Consider the following 22904-nt stretch of genomic DNA (forward strand, 5'->3'; position numbering starts at 1 on the left):
TAAAGAGGATAGTGATCAATTGTTCTCCTTGTCCACTGAAGGTAGGGCAAGAAGTAATGGGCTTAATCTGCAGCAAGGAAGAGTTAGATATTTTTTCCTAATATCTAACCTATAAAGATTGTTAAACTCTGGACTCATAGACGCCGGCCTACTCCGGGCCTGGTGGGGGTGCTCAGTCCCCTGCTCTGCCCCAGGCCTTGCCCCCACCCCACCCCTTCCCCCAAACCCCCACCCCTGTCCCGCCTCTTCCCACCACCACCCTGCTCGACCCTAGGCCCTTCCTCCCACCGCACCCCTGCTCCAAGGTCCCCACGCCGCCTCTTCCCCACCTCTTCCTGCCCAGTTCTGCCCCCTCCCCTGAGCATGCCCCATCCCACTCCTCCCCCTTCATCCCAGCACCTCCTGCATGCCGCAAAACAGCTGATTCCGGCAGGCAATAGGTGCTGGGAGGGAGTGGGAATAGTTGATCAGTGGGGGCAAACGGCAGGCAGGAGGCGCTGGGAGGAAGGGGGTCAGCTGGCTGGCTGTGGGTGTTAAGCACCCGCGGCACCTATGCCTGAGCTGGGGCCAACTAACAGCAGAAGGGGGCCTCAGGGTGGGGCCACGTGGGACTGTTTGAGGAGGCACAGCCTTCCGCAGCCTATTATACACACTGCCCATGTATGTCTTTCTGTTGAAAATGTTTAGAGAACAAAAAAGTAATATATCATCATTAGTTATAAATATATACTAGAATATCCAGCTAGTTCAACCATGTTAATGAATGATGTGCACATATATAAATTATATTGAAATGAAATTATCTCACCCACAAAAAAGCTCTTAAAATGTTTTGACCTCAATTAATTAACCCTGGGTGTTTCAAGGTTTTTATTAGAAATTTTATTAGAAAATGACATTACAGGCTGTAATGAAATATAGGTCTTAGGAAAGATCAGAGCAGGAGAATGCCATAAGCCCTGAGTTAACCCTGGGGATATATCCTGCAATAGTCCTAGTCAAAGTTCAAATTGAAACAGTTGAGGGCCAGATTCCGATTTTTGCTGAAATGATATAAATCCAACCGGGTGGAATTCAAAGGAGTTTCTTTGAATTTAGGCTCCTGGAACTGAGATCAGAACTAATTCTTGACTGAGTCTTGAATCCTGGCCAAGTCCATCACTGGCAAATATGACATGGAAAGCAGGGGGAAATTAAAGTATAAGATTGCAACAGTATAGTAACTTGTTTGGAACATTGCATACTCCGCTGGAAATTCTGTCAAATATGTTCTATATGATTTTTAGCTCAGGGAAAACAGATATAGCAGGGCTAGGATTACATTCTCTTTAATGTTTTTACTTTGATTTTTTTATTGTTGGTGCTATACTGTTTGTCATTATTAAAAGAGTTGGTCAGGAAAAAAAACCCTACAGAAAGTTTAGACAAAAGTGAAAAAAAAATTGTTCAAGTTTTCCATGTCAAATTTAGACTTTTTGAGGAATAACTGAATAGAGAAGTTTTCAGGTTTTGGCCAAAATGCTTTTGTTGAAAAATCAAAAAAGTTGGGGCTTTCAACTTTCTGATGAAAATGTGAAACTTTTTCTTTTTGTTGTTTCATCAAAAACCCCAATTTTGCATCAAAAATCAGTTTTGGTGGGAACATTTTTGACTTAACATACTATTAAAGTACTTAATGTTCTTATTACCCAGTGGCCTACTCTTCTGTATCGCCAGAAATCAAGCGTTGTTAGCATTCTGTGCAAGGTGTTATAAATTGAACTTATTCCCACAATCTTATTGTAGAATTAGATTTGTAGGAATGGGTTCTCTAGAGTTTCTATTTCAAGTGCTGCACGTGGCAGATATCTATAGAGCCCAAACATGCCACTCTTGCTTTGTGCTTTCTTATATCCCCAGACAACATCACAGAGCACTTTAGGTCCAATCCTGAGGTATTTATCAGTACTTATTTGGGAAATCTTCCCTTTGAATCTATGGTATCTCTGTCCTAGGTAGTTATATGACCTTCATCACTGTAGCCTCTGAGTACCTACTAGTGTATGGGAGTTTTGCCTCCTAAGGACTGAAAGTCACAGTCCTGCTCCAAACCCACTTCTAGGCACAGAGGTAATGAAGCTTGTGTAAGTACTGAAAAGACCAACATTCACAGAAGAGAGAGCAGAGACACATATGCATGGGTTTAGATATGCTCAGAGCATGTCTGCTGGATTAGGCCCCACAGGCGAGAGAGCTGTGGGAATCCCTAGTTTGTGAATCTGCTGGGGTTTAGGTGTGAGTTAGGCACCAAATTGCTGGGCACTGTCAGAACTGAGGCAGCAGTGCCCATTCCCTGCCACTGAAATTCTGGCACCTCAGGGACATTAACGGAAGAAACTTAGGTGCTTAGGGACTTTAGGTGCCTCCAAGATTAGGCAGCAGCTGAGCAGGGGTGACAGTGGTGCCTAAATGTTGGACTTAGGCACTTAGAGTGGCAGCTGGGCACCTGCATCCACCTTGGTGTCTAATGTGAAATGAGTTGGTAGTCTCATCTCAGTTTCTAATGGACAGGGAGCCACACATCTAAAAAACACCATAAAAATCAGTGCCCTTGATGACAGTCGCATAAGAAAAGCCAAGGACAAAATGGACTTAAGCACTAACTTACCCTTTCAGACTCCTACAGGTGATCCCTGGAGATCCAGACTATTGACAGAGTAATGTGGAAAAACTGCCCAAGCCGTACCTGTTCTGTAGCTAGAGAACTTCATTCTTCATGGCCATTGAGCCAGCACTTTGCATAGTTTTTTGGGAATGTATTAGTTAAAATATTCAAGATTGGAGCTATAACTGGTTAGCGTTTTATCTGTAGTCCCACACTCTTTTTGCAGCTGCACAAATAAGAAATGTTACTAAGTCTGCTTGTTTTTCTGACTTTTAGTTAATTAACAATAACTTATTAATTGATAAGCTTCATGTCTGTTATTTTAAGAAAACACCCATAGGGATATCACAGCACTTCTGGTACTTGACTCCCTAAAAAAAAAAAAAAAATCTATTTCCTGGTGAACCACCATTATTAATGAAATACATGTCTAAATCCCTTCTTACTTTCTCTTGAAAATCAGGCACAGCTTACTTTAGAAAATAAGACAAGACTATATATAAAAAAGGCCAATGTACCTGCTCCTTTTCTTTATCTTCTTTTCTCTATATACATCTCTGTTTCCCTTCACTGCCATACACGTACGCTTTGAAGCAGCAAAGCACTTAAAACATGTAATTGAAGACAATGGGCTTGCTCAGGTGTCTAAAGCTATGCGCATGTTTCAGTGCTTTACTGGATTAGCGCCTTAATTCTGATATTAATTCTGCACTGATATATATTTTGTGATACCTAGGACCCTCTCTTGCCCCCACTGAAGTAAATGGAAGTACAATCAGGTGATTATTCTATAATTTTACCTATTATAAAGGAGAGAGTTGCTTAAATGTGGCTTACTCCTAATCATTCTGAGTTGATTGTTCTCTTTTTTGTGATCTTAGCCAAATAATGCTTTGGATGAATCATTAATAGCAATTTTCTTCATAATTCTTCAAACCTGAATTACCACAAAGACTTAATTTGCCTGTGATTGGGACATAACCTAAACCTTTTACAGATAGTATTGAATGACTCTTCCCTTTTGTAATGTGTTACACTACCTCAAGGACAATGAGTGCATTTGCTCCTAAATTGCATTAATTCCATGTTTATTCTCTCTAGAGTGTTCTATAGCTAATATTAGTATATCCTGAATGATAAGGGAGCATTTGAATTGTGTGCACACAAGTTCCTCGCTAGAATAATGATTGTTTAAATTTAAAAAGGCCGCTGACTCTTTTGGCTCCCTACTTCATCAGCTGCTCCCCGTTGCCACAATGATTATTGCTTCAGAATAGAAGTCTTCCAACACTATTTTTGCCACTGAGAGGGGTGTTAAATCCTGGGATTCGGTCAAATCCAGGCATAGCTCTGGAGAAATACATCAGAAAAGAAAAGATTGGCATGCTATTTACAGGGCATTGAGACATGGGAGGTCTTTTTTAAATACAAGGAAAATACCCCATATTTACAAACTAGCAGATTGTACCGATATCACTCCATATTAGTGTTATTCTGTTGCTATTAACCTTTATAATAATGAGCATTTTTCTCTTTCCACTTGGTTTAATTTTTCAGTAGATTTAAACTTAGATAAGGTCATGGAGGATGTCTATCAATGGCTATTAGCCAAGATGATCAGGGATGCATCCCTATGCTCCTGGTGTCCCTAGATCTCCAAATGCCAGAAGCTGGGACTAGATGGCAGTAGATGGATCATTCAGTAAATTGCCCCATTCTGTTCATTCTCTCTGAGGCATCCAGCACTGGCTGCTGTCAAAGACAGGATACTGGGCGAGATGGACCATTGGTCTGACCCAGTATGGCTGTTCTTATGTTCTTATTTGTAATGACAATCTATTTTATACCTAAGTGTATAAAAAAAGTGACTGGGAAGTGCCCTCTTTGCCTGTACATTTCAGTCGAATGTTGGGTGCTTTAGCAAATTAGGGTAGACTATTATGATAGAGAGAAAGCTGAGCAAGAAAAAAAAATTGCTTGAGATTGTGGTCTGTATTTTGCATCACTGATACTTAACCTTTACACAGCACTTTTCATAGATCTCACAACTGTGTACAAAAGAAAGTATCATGACCCCTTTTTACAGATGGGAAAAATGTGGCACACGGAGCGGTGAAGTGACTTGCTTAAGGTCAAATAGTCATTGTCAGCTGGGAATATAATCCAGGCCTCCTATCTCCGAATCAGAACCCTAGACACGCTGATTCAGGGCACGTCTTCACTACCCGCCGGATCGGCGGGTAGCAATCGATCTATTGGGGATCGACTTATCACGTCTAGTGAAGACACGATAAAATCGATCCCTGATCGCTCTGCCATCGACTTCGAAATCCACCGCGGCCAGAGGCGGCAGCGGAGTCGACGGCGGCACGGCAGCGGTCGACTTGCCCCCGTCCTCACAGCCAGGTAAGTCGACCTAAAATACGCAACTTCAGCTACGCTATTCACGTAGCTGAAGTTGCGTATCTTACGTCGACCCCCCCGCTGTAGTGTAGACCTAGCCTCAGATTTCTTTGGGAGGAGGGTTGTGAAACTGTTGTCTGTGTATATGTGCTGTATAGTGTTATAAAGCCTAACCGCCTTCTTGCTGTGTGCCAGAATCTGGTGAGGGAGACTCGTACTAATTATTGAGCCGCATTTACTCTCCTTCTGTGTCTTCTAGACTCATTAGAGAGGACAAGTAGGGCAGTCATTGAGTGGAAGACCAGTGACAGCATGGCTACTGATGCAAACTAATGTTAACACGTTGTCACTCTTTTGTTTACACATATCTGTTGGATGTGTAATGTTTTCTAGATCTATTATGTGGCTCAGCTGTATTGGCTTACTAATTTAGATTGAAAGTTTCTTGGGTCAAAGCCCAGGTCTTCCTTTATGATTTACTCAATGCTGAGCAAATAAATAAACCAGCATAAAGACATAAATCATGTGCACAGCAATGTAAATCACTCGTATCAAAGAGTAACACAGAGTAAAATGTTCAAGAGAGTTTGGAAAAGAAATGTGCTCTAGTAAGTGGGTAAGAGACAAAAGTAGAAGCCAAAATTCCTGGGTTCTTTTTCCCAGCACTGCCAATGTTATATTGTTTAACCTAAGGTAGAAGTGTTTCAAATAATTTCATAGGACTGAGCATCTAAAAAAATTACCAGATAAAGGAGGAGAATGTTGTCTTCAATAGCATTGCATCTTTTTGAAGTATCTGAGCACAATCTATTTAATAACTAATGATGATAACTCTGCAGCCCTTATTCAGAAAAACTCCTATTGAAGGCAATGTGAGTACTAAATCCTGAGTCCTGCTTATGCACCTGTTAGTACTGTTAGCCCCTTACAGCAAGTATTATGCTTCCACAGCAGCACAATTGATCTGTGGAATGATTTAATATATGGTGGAAGGAAGGTCAAAGGGCTCTGAATGTGACCTACGAGCAGGTGGTACAGGACTGCTCAGGGGAAGAGTTAGGATTTTTGTGCAGATTACCTCCCCAGTGCCCCTGAAAAATATTCCTCAGCCCTTGCCCTTCTCTTCTTTCCCATGCACAGGGAGAGTGAGGCTCCCATATACATCTGCTACTTTGGGGGTGGAAATGGAAGGGCTTATTGGGAGGCTGTTTTCTTCCCTCTCTGAATACTAGAAAGTAAAATGAGTTAGACCCTATTCCACCCATAGATGACAGCTCCATTACTTGCCTTGGGCTACATTGCCAGTCAGTCTCCGCAGAATACTAATAGACAGGAATGAACCCACCTTCTTATTGGGATGCTGAGGAAGAATTCTGGATGCTCAATACCTCCTCGCATCATCATTCAGGCCCCGGATGAGGTAGAGGAGAAGACTGGGCATCTGCAAAAATCTTATGCAATCACCCTGAAACAGTGGAAGGAGGCTCCAGGATTTCATTAGGCCTCTCCAGCTGTGGAGCCCAGCCAACGACAATTCCAGTGAACTCTCTGTTATGGAAACAAGTAAGGCCAGGATTGACTCCGAGTCAGTGCTGCAGGATTGGGTCCAAATTGGGTTTTGCATGTGTGAGCACTGCAGAATGTAGTCCTAGCTTGGTAGAAAGTAAAAACATCTTCCAAGTACGTACACTATTTACTCACAAATTAGGAAGTGACTAGTGGGGGGGGGGGGGAAGGGGGAGAAGGGAGCTTCTTGCCAACATACCTGTTTCTTATCAAGAAATCAGATCCAAGTCCTTGCTGATTCTTGCATCATGCCACTTATTCCAGTGGTGCTGTCTAAACTTTTAAAAACTGCTGTAATCCCAATATCACCACATGAATAGTAGAATCTGGTCTCACTTCAGATTAAAGGCTCCTGCTTCCACTGAAATCAATGGCAAAACTCCAAATGACTTCAATAGAGCAGAAGTTAGTGCTATGTCACACTTGAGTGATGATATTTATTATATTTAATGGAAAGCAAACTGCATATTCTTTGTATTATTATGATATACACCTCTACCCCGATATAACACGACCTGATATAACACGAATTCGGATATAACGGGGTAAAGCAGTGCTCCAGGGGGGCGGGGCTGCGTACTCCGGAAGATCAAAGCAAGTTTGATATAATGCAGTTTCATCTATAACACGGTAAGATTTTTTTGGCTCCCAAGGACAGCGTTATATCAGAGTAGAGGTGTGCATCCCACATGCATTATACATAATATGAAGTCATTTAAAATGTGTTCAGTCCTGAAAACCTTATGTGCACGTAACATTAAAAATCAATGCAGAGTTTGCCTGACCCTGACTCTGCAGACCCTGGTATTTATTAATGGTCTTCTATATTTGTTCTTGAAAAAACCAACCACTATATAATGCTTCTCAAACAAATCCAGAAGTTTATTGGAGCAAGTTTATACATTTTAAATAAGCAATTATTTCATCATTGGTTGAAAATAGGAAGAAGAAGAAATTGTTCATTAGCACATGAAAATCTTACCCTACCATTAACTTCAACCAACTATTAAGAAGCACTTTTGTATCTGTACAGAAGAACACATTAATTTTCACTTTGAAAAAAAATGTTTTTAAGCAAAAGAAGAAACTCAAAGTAATAATTACAAAACGTTTGGAATCTCAAATACTGTCCTATGCAGTTTTACCAAATCAGTCACAAGAACTACATAGCACTTATGAAATACAGCTGCATGGGAAATCACCAAAAGGTAGGCATAGATTTTGTAGCATACTTGGAAAACAACTAAAAGACTCTGCTAACATTTTGAGCCATAATTTATTTATATTTCATTGCCCAACTTCTTTCATTAAGATTATTTCAAAATTTTTATTTGTCTTATCTATTTTAATGTATATCATTATAGAAAAATTCAGGCTAATAACCTTTGATAAAAATACTATAAGCACACCTAGTTGGATAGATGTCATGTACAAAGATAGTAATATTAACAAAAACATAAAAATTAGTCAAAGAATAGCATCTTCATATGAGACATGCAACCTAAATATGTATCTGATGCTTATGCAGTATACACTGTGTGTATATACACATTTTACACACACACACAGTCCCCCAATACATACATCTATAGATGTGGACCAAATTTTATCAACAGGTTCACATACATTTACTCATATCTATATGTTTTATGTACATTTGTGTTAAACCTTTGGTCCTTTAGAGTTTTAAATGCACATAAAAAAAACTCATAAAAAGTACAATGTACCACTTTAATGCTCTATGCTTTTTCCCCATATTTTTGTTCCTGAAGAAATAGCTATTATTTTCTATGGGGCTAGCATTGTATGAAATCACTTTTCTCTCTGTCAGGACATAGTCTGCCCTCATTCTTTGCACAAAACAGTTATTGAAATGGATGGGAGCTCTATTAGTACTATGGAGGCAGAATATAGCCTAATTAGAATGCAGTTCCAATTATTTCTACTATTTCCCCATTGGATTCTTAGAGGGATATTAGGCCCAATATCGCTCTGAATGAAAAGCATATTTAGGGTCGACGTGCCCAATATTTAACTAGCCAAACAATAACTAGGGATCCAATCTTGTTAAATCCCAAATCCTCTTTATAGTGACCTACCAACAAGAAACAGGGGGAGTTGGTTTCTGAACATAGGTATGAGCATGCATGTGTTGCAAGTATATTTATAAATATACCACTGCTCTTCCACTCTGCTTGACTTTTCATTCTCAAGAGCATGCTAGAAATTCAAATAGGAGTCCTGCATATCACCAGCAAAATTATTGAAAACTTCCATACCTGATGTGCTCAAAAGGATGGCGCAGACAGGTAGAACAGCGTGACAGTGTGATAGATGTGCCTGCAAAACCACACTAAAATGATAGGTCTCATTTGAGGCTCACTAGCCTCCATGTTGTCATTTTAAGAGATTCGTAGGACTTCTAACAAACAGCAAAATTTGTTCAAGGAGCTTCAAAACCAAGCTTTCAGGACAATGTGTTATTAAAGTACTCAGATGCTGTAGGAATAACTCAGAGCAAAGCATAAGCTGTAGTGGGATACTGGCACACTTTAAGAGTAGTTATGATTATAAATTATGGTTAGATGTCAGCACACTTCAGTTGGCAACCACGATGCACTTAAAGTCTATGTAGTCACATGAATGCCCCTTCACATCTTTGCATTCAGTGAGCAATTCATTTAGGATTACCAAAAAGCTGCAATCCTTGCATGTTCTCAGAACAACTGTAAGATTAGCTCTGAAATTCACATCTTGGAATGCTTGACCCTGAAGCTGCTAGACAATAGTGTCATTCCATTGAACTCAGTGGGACTGTTTGCATAAGTAAGGACAAATTGTGGATTGCAAGGATTGGGCCCTAGCTGTCCTATCAAGAAAACAAAACAAGAGCAGTTTCTACTCTTAAACCAGATGGGTTTTTTGTATTGGTGTTGGTCTGGTTGTGGCTTTCAGTAGCACTTTACCAAGAGCTGGGGGGAAACTAAGTTTGACTTGTAATGTTTTTGTCACTCTGTCTCTGCTTTTTGATTAAAAAGCAGGTGCTTGATCCAGCATCTAATGAAAAAAATCCATCAATATCTGTGGGAGCAGGAGCCAGCCCCAAAAATCCAGTCGTGAAGTCCATACCTAGACACCAGGGCTGGCTCCAGGCACCAGCCCACCAAGCATGTGCTTGGGGCGCCGCCTGGAGGGGGGCGGCGTGGCGGGGCCCCGGCCGGGCTCACCGCCCTCCCCCCGGCGCTCCAACCGGTCAGGGAGAGCGGAGAGCCGCGGCGGGCTCGCCACCCTCCCACCGGCGCTCCGGCCAGTCAGGGACAGCGGAGAGCCGCGGCGGGCTCGCCACCCTTCCCCTGGTGCTCTGGCTGCCGGAGAGAGCGGAGAGCCCCAGCCGGGCTCTCCGCCCTCCTCCCGGCGCTGTGGCCGCTGGGGGCTCTCCGCCCTGCTCCCGGCGCTCTGGCCGCCGGGGAGAGCGGAGAGCCCCAGCCAGGCTCTCCGCCCTCCTCCCGGCACTCCGGCTGGGGGAGGGGGGCCGCGCTGGAAGTGGGGGGGGGGCGGCGGGTGGCTTTTTTGCCTAGGGCGGCAAAAAAGCCAGAGCCCGCCCTGCTAGACACAGACATCAATGGAAGATTTGCCAGCATAAAGACTGCACAACTGGGCCCTCAATGAGAAATGTTGGCCAGGTTCAGTTTATTTCATGGTGGTGTTGAATGGTAAAGCAATATGAATAGTTAAATTTCCAATAACTCTTATGTGCCTGGTTAACCAAGCTGTTCAGAATGTTCGCTGCCCAGTAAGACTGGAATTTCTTCTAGCAATTTCCCCCAGTGGTTTAGGGCCAAATTATGAACTGGGTGAGGATCTGTACTACCAGTCCTCTACTGTTTTGAAGAAGTCTCAATTAAAATTACGACCATGCAAACAAAGCGTTAACTTTATTCATTTTTTGTTTATAAAATAATTAACTTTAGAAAAATAATGGTCATTAGTACTCTTTCCAGAGCAATTGCCCACATTCCACTGCTTTGTAGGTCATTAATACTTTTCATAAAATAATTTACAGCAGTGCAAAATAGTTTATTTAGCAATATGATACTTTTCATGATATGGCTACTGCAGTAGTTCATTTTTCATGTGATGACTAGTGCCTTGACAAGCTTAAAGTGCCACACTGTGATACTCACAAGTGCTGTCTCTTCTGTGTAACTGGCTCAGGCTGGAATGGGGGTGAATTTGGTAGATTTTGATGATTTGGGTGAATCCCTCCACATGTCCAAACTGTTTGTTGGGCTTCTGTTGTTGGTAAAAGAAGTCTGTCTTCTGCTAACGCTGTCAGAATCTTCTTTACTCAGCTTTTGTTTTATTTTTTGACAGCCAGGGAAGCTCTGTAAACAGTCTTGCAGGAGGTGTCCACTAAAGAACATGTAGATCCAGGGATTGCAACAACTGTTGAGACTGGCCAACAGAGCAGTGACTGTAATGACAGTGTTTTCAGAATCTATTAAAAAAAAAAAAGTATACTGTTTTAGTAGCAGAAGTAAAGGAATATTTCCAACATACAGTTAATTTCTTCATTAACCATTTGATTAACCACTGGTCTGGCCGGGCGCCCTCTATTGGCAGCCCTTCAGATTGTGGTGGGGGAATCCAGCCTCTGGATCCCCAGGTGTTATAAACCCAAGCACTGTCCCAGTCTTGGGGTCCCGAGGCACATTGTTAGAATGAAGACCCTCTGTCTTACACTCCATCTGGAGAGCTGTGATCTCATGGCACCCTGCCCAGCACCTGTAATCAGTATGAACTCCTCAGGCTCCCCCGTCTCTTACACACACCTCTCCCATAATCTCACCAAAGGTGAGAGACTTCTAGTTTACCTTTCCAAGGGGCCATCATATGGAAAGTGTTACATATAACACAGACATACAATCCAGAGTTCTACAGTGCTGCTGCTCTTCACTTAATCATATGAGAAATACACAGATCCATAGAAAAATAATAAACTACATGGATTTCCCTTCCTCGGTTTCTTCACCACTCCAGATGATTCTTTGGGCTGGAGTCAGGGACTGTCCAGCGTCCTTCTGTTACTTGCATGCTGAAACATGGAGTATTCTCCCCACAACTAGTCCTCTTACCTAGGCTGTCCATGCCCTTCCTTCCTACCCTGTAAGTCTTTAGTTAAAGCCCTAACTAGTCACCTGGCTTCCTTTGCTCTGCACCTGGTAAATTTCCATTTTTTCCAGGTCCCCCTCCCCTCAGAGAGGTAAGGTAAAACGGTTTCTCCTTTAGACCAGAGCTCATCCATTCTTCCAAGTTATCATCAGCTGAATAGGGTCCTTGAGTTCTATGACCCTCCTCGTATCTGGTCTAGGAGGAAATGATACAGCACTTCTAGCCCATAGTGGATACAACAAAGCTGATACAGCGATTTTCATAGTAACCACTTCATATCGACCAGAATTCAGCAATTGTACAGACAGATCCTCCAAATCATCCTAAGGATCAGGAAGTCCTTAGTCAGGTAAAACTCCAATTGAAGTCAACTGGACTTTTATCTGAGTAAAGATTAATGACTTCTGGTTTGGGATCTAAGAACCCAATACAGCAAAGCACTTCAGCACATGTTAACCTGTAAGTGTCAGCAGTCCCATTGACATTGAGGCTATGCATACCCTACCACTTATGTTGGTAATACTCATGTTGCTCAGGGGTGTGAATTAGCCACCACCCCAAGCGACATAAATTACACTGACCTAAGTGCTGGGATGGACAGCACTATGTTGACGGGACAGCTTCTCCTGTTGATATACCTACTACTGCTTGTTGGGGGTGGATTAAGTCCCATCATTTTAAAGTGAGTACGCTAGAGAGCTTACAGTGGCACAGCTGCAGCTCTCTAGTGTAGCCATAGCCTAAGTGAGTGCTTTGCTGGACGGGAGCCTTAAATCCCAAACCTGAAGTCCGAATTCGATTAGGTAAGAGTGAAATTGACGTCACTGGCAAAACACTAGCTTCAGCAAGGCCAGGATTTCACCCGAAGTTTTTTCTTCCAAAATGTATATAGGTCCTGATCCAAAGCCCATTGAATCAGATCCATAATGCTAGAGATCAAAGAAAGAGGCTCGGTTTCTTTCCCTTCAAATAAACTTTGTCATAGAAAAACTTCATCCTCCTACCTCTACTAGTTTAAATTGTCAGACTCTTTCAAGTACTTAGTATGTTCAATTAAAACTTACTTTATGAATATTAAGTCTCCACAGCAATATATTCACTGTGTTGTATAGTTCTACAAGATTTTTAGAATGTCTCTTCATATTAATCTCTCTATTTAACACAGTGAAATACCTTGACAGGTTTTTTCCCCCTCCTTTTGAAATCAAAATTATATTAGTCTGCCTCACACCTTCAATTCTATTTATATTCGATCAACTATGTTATGCATTGTGATTTTGGTCTCAATCCCACATTTCTTGTGTAATCAAAGTTCCCACTATTGTCAATGAGAGTTTGAAGTACAAAAGAGTGAAGTACAATACAGTATCATCATCTAAAGTTTCTGGCTTCTAGCTTTCACTTTACATATATACGTATGCGTACTTTATAATGAATGAAAATTACTTCCAGTATTTTATCCATAACAAGGGCAAAATGAATTCACTGTGCTATTTCTGGAATAGACTTTTTAATTTAAAAACAAAGCACACCTGGAGTTTTGAATTTTGGGGGAACGTTTTACTAAATTATGTTTGTTCAAATTAATTCAGCAAATATTTTAATCACAACCATTTACCTTTTATTAAATCAGAAAGCAAATGTGACCATTTCCTTCCAGAAGAGCTGATTGTTTACAAACAGCAAATTTATAATCTCTAAAAGCTTTTGTAAAACATTTGAGCTTAGTGCTTTTTTTAGGCTGATGATACTTTGATATTTTCCTTGGCTGTGTACAGATAGCTGAAGTATCAGACACACTGTGAAAACCTGGGAAATGCAAAATGCTCTTCTTTTTCTATGTTTTTTGAAAGGTAGAAGTATTACAAGTCAAACATTTAAGTTACCACAGAACTTTCAAGCAGGCATACAAGACGGTTGGCAGCCTCCCTGGTTACTCTAGGGCAGTGGATCTCAAACTTTTAGTATTGGTGACCCTTTCGAGCACCAAGCCTCTGAGTGCGACCCCCCCTTAAAAATTAAAAAACACATTTTTTATATTTAACACTATGTTAAAATACTAAGTTTTAACCCTATTGCTTAAAATGAATTTACCGTTTCTCACTGCTTTTAAATTAAGACTAAAACACATTTTTATCGAATTAAATATAAGTGGAAAAGTTATTTTTAAGTAGAATTTTATTTTAATACTTGACAGCAATTAATGACCTGAAGCAGCCAAAAAAAATCAGTGAGATGGATGATGCTGTTTATTTGACACAAGAAGTTTTATTCTTGGTGTTGTTTTAGAAAAGGCGCATCTGATGTCGTCCTTCAAATCAAGCCTGTTTCGAGATTTCGTCTTTATTGTGAGAAGGCTGGAGAATCCACTCTCGCATTTGTAGGTAGTGGGAAATGGCAGAAGGACTCTCAGGGCCATTTCAGACACCAGTGGGTATTCACTTGCAACTGAGCACCCGAACTGGTTTGGAGGCAGCTGTGTGAATCTTGCTTTCACTTCATCATCATTGATCATGTCGACAAACTGTTCCTGCGTGTGAATATCGTGAGTAGGTAACTGCTCAGCTGTCCCACTGAAAGGGTTCTTCACCAGGCAATGAAGTGCTTTTGGTAGCACTGGGAAGTAGTGTGAGAACTCTTCATGAAGGGCTCTCAAATGTTCACGGATCGCTGACTTGAGAGCACTATCAATGTTAACTTCCTCCTCCTCGCTGAACGAGGAAAGTGTCGGAAACATGCCATATCTGTCTGTCTCCAGCTTCCTGCACCACAGATCCAACTTCATCTGAAAGGCTTTGATTTTATTAGTCAGGTCTATTAACGTTTTCTCCTGAAGTGACAGATTGAGATCATTAAGGTTACCAAAGATATCAGCTAGGTATGCCAAGCAGAGAAGCCATTTCTTGTCACTGAACATTTTGTTCAGCTCTTGTTTCTGTTTTCACAGGAAAAACTCTGCCAGCTCTTCATGAAGTATAAAAATGTGCTTTAATGCACGTCCCATAGAAAGCCATCAGCTTTGAGTGTGGAAAAGTAGAACTTCATATTCACCACCCATTTCATTGCAGAGCTCTCGAAAGAGACAACTATTCAGAACACGAGCTTTAATTTAGTTCACTGCTCGCATAACAACATCCACCACAGCATTAAGGCATATTGGCAATGTCTTTGCAGCTAGGACTTGACGATGGATTCCACAATGAGTGACAATCACATTAGGTGAGACACACTTTACCTTCTGCTGAAAGCCAGACCGTGCACCCATCATTGCTGGAGCACCATCAGTACAGGTACCACAAAGGTTTTTCCACTCAATGCCATTGCTTTCGAAAAAAGCATTCACCTTATTGAAAATGGCCTATGATGCTGTGGTTGTTTCAAGTTGTTCACAGAATAAGAACTCATCCTTAACATCCCCAGCATTAACGTACCGTACGAATGCTATCAGTTGCGCGCAGTGAATAACATCAGTAGTTTCATCAAGTTGCAGGCTGAACATACTGAAAACAGAATGTTTAATTTCATGCACAACTTGTTTTTTGATATCTTCAGACATCTCACCTATTCTGCGTTTCACAGTATCATTAGACATGGAAAGCATATTCAGTTTTTTGGCAGTATCATTGCCAACCATAAGTGCCACAATATCTTTGCATGCTGGCAGAATAAACTCCTAACCTACTGTATGCGGTGATTTGGTACAGGCAATGTGTAGTGACACAACACAAGAGGCCTCCACAGTGGAGGACGTTTGCTGTTGGAAACTTCCATCAGCATCAAGCCTGGCCTTCTTTGTTGGTTCTTCTCTGCGTTTGAAAAAAAACCATGTTTTGATTTTTATGCTCAGGATGTCTAGTTTCAAGATGTCGCTGCAGTTTGCATGGTTTCATTGATTCAGCAGACAAAACTTCACAGCGGTTTTTCAGTACCAGAGGTGATGATACTGGTAAATCCAAGTTTAATGTAAGACTCGAGATACTTTTGTTTTTTAGCGGTTTTAGCAGTACACGTGGCCATTATTTTCAGGAGAAAGTTTGCATTTGTGTGTCTGACTGTTAATTACTAAAGTACTTGTTCAGCTGCTAAAGAATCAAGCCCTCTAATGTTGTCTCAGTACCAGGGCCAGCCATAGGAAAAATGGCGCCCTGGGAAAACTTCTATTTGGCGCCTTCTTTGGAGGTGGAGCAGGGCTAGAGGTGGAGTGGAGTTGGTGGTGGAGCTGGGCTGGAGGAGCTTGGGGCTCTGAGGTCTGCATATGGTGGTGATGGTGGCTCACAACCAAGTGTCTGGCCGGGCTCACAGTGGGTGGCGGGGCTGAGGGTTAACAACCTTGTGCCCGGCAGAGCTCCCAGCTAATAACCCTCACCATAGCCAGGCCCCGCCTGACAACCCCAGTACAGGGGTCAGGGCTCACAGTGTCGTGGATGCCCCAGCTCACAGCCCCATTCCTGGTTGGGGTCGGGGAGAATCACAACACCACGCCTGGCCAGGATTGGGGCTTGCAGCCCCACACAGGGGTTAGGGCTAGCAGCCCCAAAGCAGGGCCGGATTAATCTTTTGTGGGCCCGGCCCCAAACATATTTGTGGGCCCCCATGGAGGCAATGGAACATGGTGCAGGGAAGTCGGTCCCCGGAGCGAGGGGCAATGGGGCATGGTACGGCGGGGGCAGCCCTGCTCCGCCCAGTGTGCAAACTGGCAGTGCCAGATGCACACTGGCCCACCCAACCCTGTGCTGCCAGCATGCCCCTTCAACCATGGGGGTGGGCCCATGTCGTGCCACACAACTCCCAATGCCCCCCCCGACTCCCTATGCCCAGTGCCCCCCCACAAGTGCACAGTGCTCTGCACACCACCACCCCACCCAGCTCACCCCCGCTCTCAGCCCAACCACAACTGCCCAGCACCCAACACAGACCCCCCCACTTCCTAGCACTCCAACATGCAGATCGCCCCCACCTCCACTGCCCAGTGTCCTTCCCCACAGCCCCACCACAACTACATAGTGACCCCCCCCAGACCCCCACTGCCCAGCACCTCAAAGCACACAAACCTCCCCCACTCCCCAGCACCTCCTACCCCCTCACATCCCAGCATCCTCCTCACAGACCCATACCCTCAAGCCCTGCCCCCAGGCCCTGCTGAGCCAGCACAGAGCAGGGATCCCCCCCCTCCCAGCACAGTGCTAGGGGGCAGGACAGCTGAAGCTTGGGAGCACAGAGCGGTCCTGTCCCCTGGGGCCCCACCCAGCCCTACTCACCTGGCGCTGGTGCTGCCCGTGGCGGAGGTGGCGTTTCCTTGCATGGGCGGAGGGTAGCTACCAACTCCCCCAGCCGGGAGAGGCACACCCACCCCCAGGGAGCCTGAAACGGACGGTCACTAGCCCGAACTGGCAGCGGCTGAGAAGAGCAAGCAGTGGATGGGAGGAAGGGATCATGGCACAGGTGCTGACTTTTGGTTTTGCTAGTGGGTGCCCCATCCTACCTCTGCCTCCTTCCCCAAGGCCCCACACCCCACTCAACCTCTTTCTGGCCCCGCTCTGCCCAATCCCCCTAGACCTCTCTGAATGCCTCCTGCCTGCTGATCCTCTCCCCTAAATGCCTCCCACCTGCCGCCCACTCCTTTCTGCCCCCTCCTGCCTTACAGGCGAGGTGTGTGTGCTGGAGGGGTGCTCTGCCAATTTTGAGGGGAGGCTATTTTCAGCATATTTATACACTTTCATTCTAGTTTTTGAATGTGTGTCTATCATTGGTATCTCCCCTTCCTGATGTTTCCCACTTCTTGCTCTCCCTCTGTGTCCCTTTGCCCATCTTTCTCTCTCTCTGTTCCCCATCTCCTGGTGGCTCTGTCTAGGAGCCGCTCCCACCCTCGCACTCAAAGAAGCTCTGTCTCCCCCTAACCCCACCCCCTGCGGCCAGCCCAGAAACTGCTCGCCCTGACACAGAGAGAAATTTAATTCAACAGCCCAAGAGAGAAATGTCCCATTCATTCATCCTGCTGTGTGGTTGCTGTGTCACTCCAGCTCCTCCCAGTCCCCGCTGTGGCAGCCCACGCTGGCTTTGAAGCGTGCTCGCTGACTCCCTCACAACACTGTGCAACTTTTGTGGGAGAGGAGCCCCTGGTGGGACCATGGCCAAAGGCAGGGGGAGTGGGGGGTTTGCTTCCTCCTCTGGGCTGCTGCAGTCCAGCATGATGATGCAAGACAAGCTCAGGTGTCCCAAGGTGAAGCAAGGCAGCGTCACCGGACTTGAAGCTGATACGGGGTGGGTGGGTGTGGATGCAACGGTAGGAATTCCCTGGGAGCTGAAGGGGAGGCGGGGTGTAGATCCAGGAGAAGGAAATCAATCCTTCCTGACGCGGGGAGGAGGGGATGCTGATCTGGGGTGCGGGGAGATAAACTTCCTCTCTGGAAGGAAAAGCCACTCAGGCAGGCTTGATATGGGTGGGGGCGGGGGGGGGGGGAAGCTTTGGAAACAGCTTTGAGCTGGGCAACCGTTACTTTGCCAGGCATGAGAGCCAGCCCTGGAGAAGAGCCTGCAAGGAGGATGCAGCTAGAAGTACTGGTGGTGTGTTGCCCCCTCCTGTCCCTCCATGCACGGGGAAGGGGATGCGGAGGCCCGGAACCCGGGTCAGAACCATAGGGCTTGGGAGCACCCAGAGCCCACATGGGAGGGGTCCGGGCACGGGCAGGGGCCGGGCTGGGGGAGGCTGCTCATTTGTACCTGGGCTGGGGCTGCAGTGAAGCCCCTCTCACCTTTGGCCACAGCTGGGCGTACCTGACTGGCTGGAGGGAGCATGGGGAGGGGGCGAGCTGCTGGCCCCAGCCCAAGTTCACACATCAAACACAAAGGCAAACTTTTCTTAAAGGAGCCATGTTCTTTGGTTTGTCCCCCTGCCCAGCACTAAGGGAGTCTGCAGCTGATTTCTCCAGGTTGGAGGGGGGTACAGGTCCTGGGGGAGACACTGGAGTGGACTGAGACTGGCTGGCTTGGTCCTCGAGAAACCCCCCAGCCTGTACTCCCCCCAGCAGCCCCCCGCGGCCAGCCGAGAAGCTGCCCAGCCATCTCCCTCCAGCCAAGAAGCTGCCCACAGCCAATTTCCCCCACCCCTCCACAGCTAGCACAGAAGCTGCCATGCCCTGGCTGCTTGTCCCCCTAGCCCAGCTCCCTCTGCCCAGAAATTTAAAAGGACTCACACCTGCCTGCGGTGGGAGCCCACTGGGAGCTTCAGCAGATGCAGGGAAAACAGCTGATAGGCAGGGACTTCGTGCCAAACAGCTGATTGGGTGCAGCCAGCCAAAGAGCTGATAAGGGCTGCTGCACATGCTAAATAGCTGATTGGCAGTTGCCAACAGCTGATCTCCTGGTGGCACCTGTGGGTCATGGGGTGGGGAGGAGCCCTGGGCTGGAGAAGAGCCCTGGGCTGACCAGCTGAGTGGAGTGAACAGTGGGGGAGAGGAGCCGGGGGGTGTAGAGGAGCCAGCTGCTCTTGGTACAGTGCAAGTGAGCGGGCCATGCCAGGTCCCCTTTTGAGTTTGGGCATGGCACCACTGTAAACCCGGTACTGCCCCACAGCCCTGCGCCTGGCCGGACCTCATAGCCCTGCTCCTGGCCAGGGTTGGGGTTGGGGCTCGCAGCCCCTCGTCAGGGTCGCAACCCAGCGCAGGGGTAGAGACTCATGGCTCGCAGGGGGTCACGGCTCACAGCCCCACACAGTCGCTGTCGGGGCTCGCAGTTCGCAGCCACGCGCTGGGGTTGGGGCTCGCGGTCCCCCACATAACCAAGTTGCAACCTCCCATGGGGTTGCGACCCCTTTGAGAACCAATGGTTTAGAACAATCACTTAAAACAAAACAGACAAACAAAACCAGAAACCCTTAGTTACTTTGTAATAGAACGGAGTTTAAGAGGATTTGCTCGTGTCAACTGAACATTGCGTTTTGATCTAACCCAAGCAAAACAGGAAGGCATTGCACCCACTCCTGCAGTTCTTATTCATGGAACACACTCACTGAAGTCAGGGGTATTTGTCCATGTACTATACGATTTAGCCCCTCAAAGTTATTTAGCTGTGGTATACTGTAGAATCTTTCCTAGATCTCCAAAGGGCCTGATTCTGCTCTCATTGACTTCGGTGAGAGCAAGTTCAGGCTCTAGGTTTACACCCCTCCCAGACACAAACTTTAAAATGAAATGGAATCCCCAAATTAGTTATTTATTTTCCTCTTTTAACCTATTTGAATGCAGGTAAGTGGCAAAACTGAAACGCTTTCAAGACTGACAGGAGAAAGGCTTCCAGGGTAGCAACTGCATTTCATTATTGCACCAGAACATTATGTCTGTCACCAGGGCCAGCTCCAGGCACCAGCTTGTCAAGCAGGTGCTTGGGGCGGCCACTCTGGAGAGGGGCAGCACATCCAGCTATTCGGCGGTCGGTCCCTCACTCCGGCTCGGAGCTTAGACCTTCCGCTGAATTGTCGCCACAGATCGCGATTGCGGCTTTTTTGGGGGGGCTGCTTGTGGCGGCCAAAACCCTGGAGCCGGCCCTGTCTGTCACTCAGTAGCAAAAGCAAAACAGTAAGTGGGAAAACATTATTTAACTCATACCTGCAATATAAACACAAATAATCCTTTAATTTATAAACAGCAACAGAGGGTGGCACCTTTAAGACTAAATTTATGACCTTTAGTTTATGTAAAAGTTTTTTAGGAACATGATGATTTTTATTCAACATGTTTCCTTAAAGAAATAATTGAGGTGGAGACAAATCACGCCATCAGTTTTTCAGCAGAACTCCACATTTGTTTTACAGGGGAGAGTTGCTTAAAAATCAAAAGCCCTGTTATTCAAATTGTTCCTCAAGAACAACTGAAACAGCGGGGTTCCCTTGTCAGAGCTCGCACTGTCATAATAGCTACTATCAAGGGCAAACTATTAAAAAAAGGCAGGGTTTGCTGCTCTGAGTAAAACTAAGGTGATTTCCCCATTATCATCTAAAGAAATAATCCTTGGTCTGGATCGCCCCTCTGCTCCCCCAACACACCAGAAGGCAGGGGGAGAAGTACTTTACGTCTCTCTCTCCCTCTCATAATCTGTTCTGAGTTACTTCGGTGTGAGTGCGGAGTCACTCCGGATGGCAGCAAGGTAAACCAGAGCACCTCCCTTCACCTACCGATCCAGGAGAACTGCGGGTCCCAGACGGACCACATCTGGACGGTGAAGAAGGGCGCCCAGCAGACGATGTACGCCGAGATGATCACGAAGGTCATCTTGACGGTGCGGATCTTGGCCCGGGAGATGGTCTTGACGCTGCTGACACACGGGGTGGGCAGAAGCCCCCTGCGGAAGGCGCCGCCGGGGGGCCCAGCCGCTGCAGCCGACCCCTGCTTGCGGCGGGCCCCGCCGCCCCTTTCCCCGCGCCGGCGGGTCTTGCCGCGGATGTTCCGCCAGAGGTGGCCGCAGATGAAGCCGTAGCAGGTGGCCAGGACCAGCACGGGCGCCACGAAGATGCCGCCGGTGATCCAGGTGACGTAGGCGCGGGGCCCCCAGGGCTGCACGAAGTGCGCCCAGCAGTCGTAGACCTGCGAGCCGCGCTCCACCTCGCTGAGGGAGAAGATGAAGTACTGCGGCGTGCTGAGCAGCAGGCTGAGCGCCCAGGCGGCCGCCACCATGGCGTGCGGGCGGCGGGCGGGCTGGCGCAGGGTCTGCAGCGGGTGGCACACGGCCACGTAGCGGTCGGCCGTCATGGCCACCAGCAGGTAGGCCGAGGCGAACATGCCGAAGACCTGCAGGTGCTTCACCACGCGGCACAGCCCGTCGGGCCCGTGGAAGCGGTAGGTCACCTCCCAGCACAGCTGCGGCAGCACCTGGAAGAAGGCCACGGCCAGGTCGGCCAGGCTGAGGTGGCGGATGAAGAGGTGCACGCGGGAGGCTTTGCGGGCCGTGCGGCGCAGCGCCAGCAACACGAGGCCGTTGCCCAGCAGCGCCGCCGCGAAGATCAGCCCCAGCACGGCGATCTCCAGCTTGGCCAGCTCCTCGTCCCGCCCGTACGGGTCCCAGCCGGCCGCGCGGCTGGCGTTGGGGGCGGCGGAGCCGGGCGCCGGGCTGGGGCTGCTCCCCGCCTCCAGCCGCCACTGGCTGCCGTTCCCGGCCGGAGGCGCTTCCCACGAGGGCCCGGGGCTGGCGGCCGAGCGCATGGTGCCGCCTGGCGGGACCCTGCCCTCGCACTTCCCGCTCGCTTCGCCGCTGCTGCTCTGCCCTGGCTCCCACCGCCTCGGCTGCCCCCAGGTTCTCTGTGAGCGAGCGAGCGAGCGCCGGGGGCCGGTGCCTTTATCCCGCGGAGTGGGGCGGGGAGGGGCGCGCCCGTCTCAGAGGCTGGTCAGCGCTTGACGCCAGCCGCCCCCTCCCCCGCTTCCCTTTGCAGCAGCGCGGCCGCCACTGGGAGGCTGCCCCGGGGCACAGGAGCTGAGCTCTCTACCCCCTTTCCCGTCCCCCTTAGGTACCTTCCTCCAGCCCCTCCCGTCCCCGTTCGTTACCATGCGCCCCGTGGTTGTGGACCAGGTTCTCTTCCCTGCGGTCGCTTTTTTCTCTGCCCAAGGAGAATGAGGGGAGCGGCCCCCTGCAGGGGGATGGGCTCTGACCATCAATGCACGGAGGGGAAGGTGGGGGGCGATCGGCACCTTCACTCCCTTTGCCTGCCCCTCGGTCCTCAAAAGGTGTTTTATTGCGCTGGGGAAGAGTTGCTGAGCGGGGCAGCAAGAGGAAAGGATCAAAGGCAGGCAGGGAGAAGAGCGGAGAGAGACAGTAGCATACAGGTGTGGGGCAGCAGAAAGAGCAGGACAATGGGCTGGCAGAGGCAAGGGCAGGAGAAGGGATAGAGGCAGGCTGGAGCGCGGCGGGGCAGTGGCGACACCTTTCAGGGGTGTAAGAATAAGAGGAGACATGGGAGTGGGAGAGAAAGGAACTGGGCACAAGAACAGCATCGGAGGGACGGGAGAATGATCTGCTGGCTGTAGGAATGCAACCGCTCTGCCTCTCCACTGTGGAGCCTTGATTTTGTCGGGGGTTGTATCGTCGCTTGGAAGATTTTTCTAGGTGAGCAGCGAGATGTAGCTGATGGCAT

At 47.0% G+C, this 22904-nt stretch overlaps 1 protein-coding gene across 1 annotated transcript; it reads right to left on the reverse strand.

Moving 5' to 3' along the window:
* Nucleotides 1-7474: 7474 nt before the first annotated feature.
* AVPR1A (arginine vasopressin receptor 1A) lies at nt 7475-22191 on the reverse strand. Its single transcript, XM_005303210.4, has 2 exons — nt 20955-22191; nt 7475-11111 (listed from the first exon to the last, which is right to left on the reverse strand). Exons 1-2 carry the CDS (start codon nt 21976-21978, stop codon nt 10825-10827), a joined length of 1311 nt encoding a protein of 436 aa, XP_005303267.2. The 5' UTR covers nt 21979-22191; the 3' UTR covers nt 7475-10824.
* Nucleotides 22192-22904: the final 713 nt, after the last annotated feature.

Source organism: Chrysemys picta, chromosome 1 (assembly GCF_011386835.1).
Source record: "Chrysemys picta bellii isolate R12L10 chromosome 1, ASM1138683v2, whole genome shotgun sequence".
Lineage (NCBI taxonomy): Eukaryota > Metazoa > Chordata > Testudines > Emydidae > Chrysemys > Chrysemys picta.

Coding starts and splice junctions, on each gene's coding strand:
- AVPR1A (XM_005303210.4), bottom strand. CDS start 21,978: ATGCGCTCGGCCGCCAGCCCCGGGCCCTCGTGGGAAGCGCCTCCGGCC. Junction 11,112..20,954: donor CCCGCAGTTCTCCTGGATCG/GTAGGTGAAGGG, acceptor TTTTTTTAATAG/ATTCTGAAAACACTGTCATT.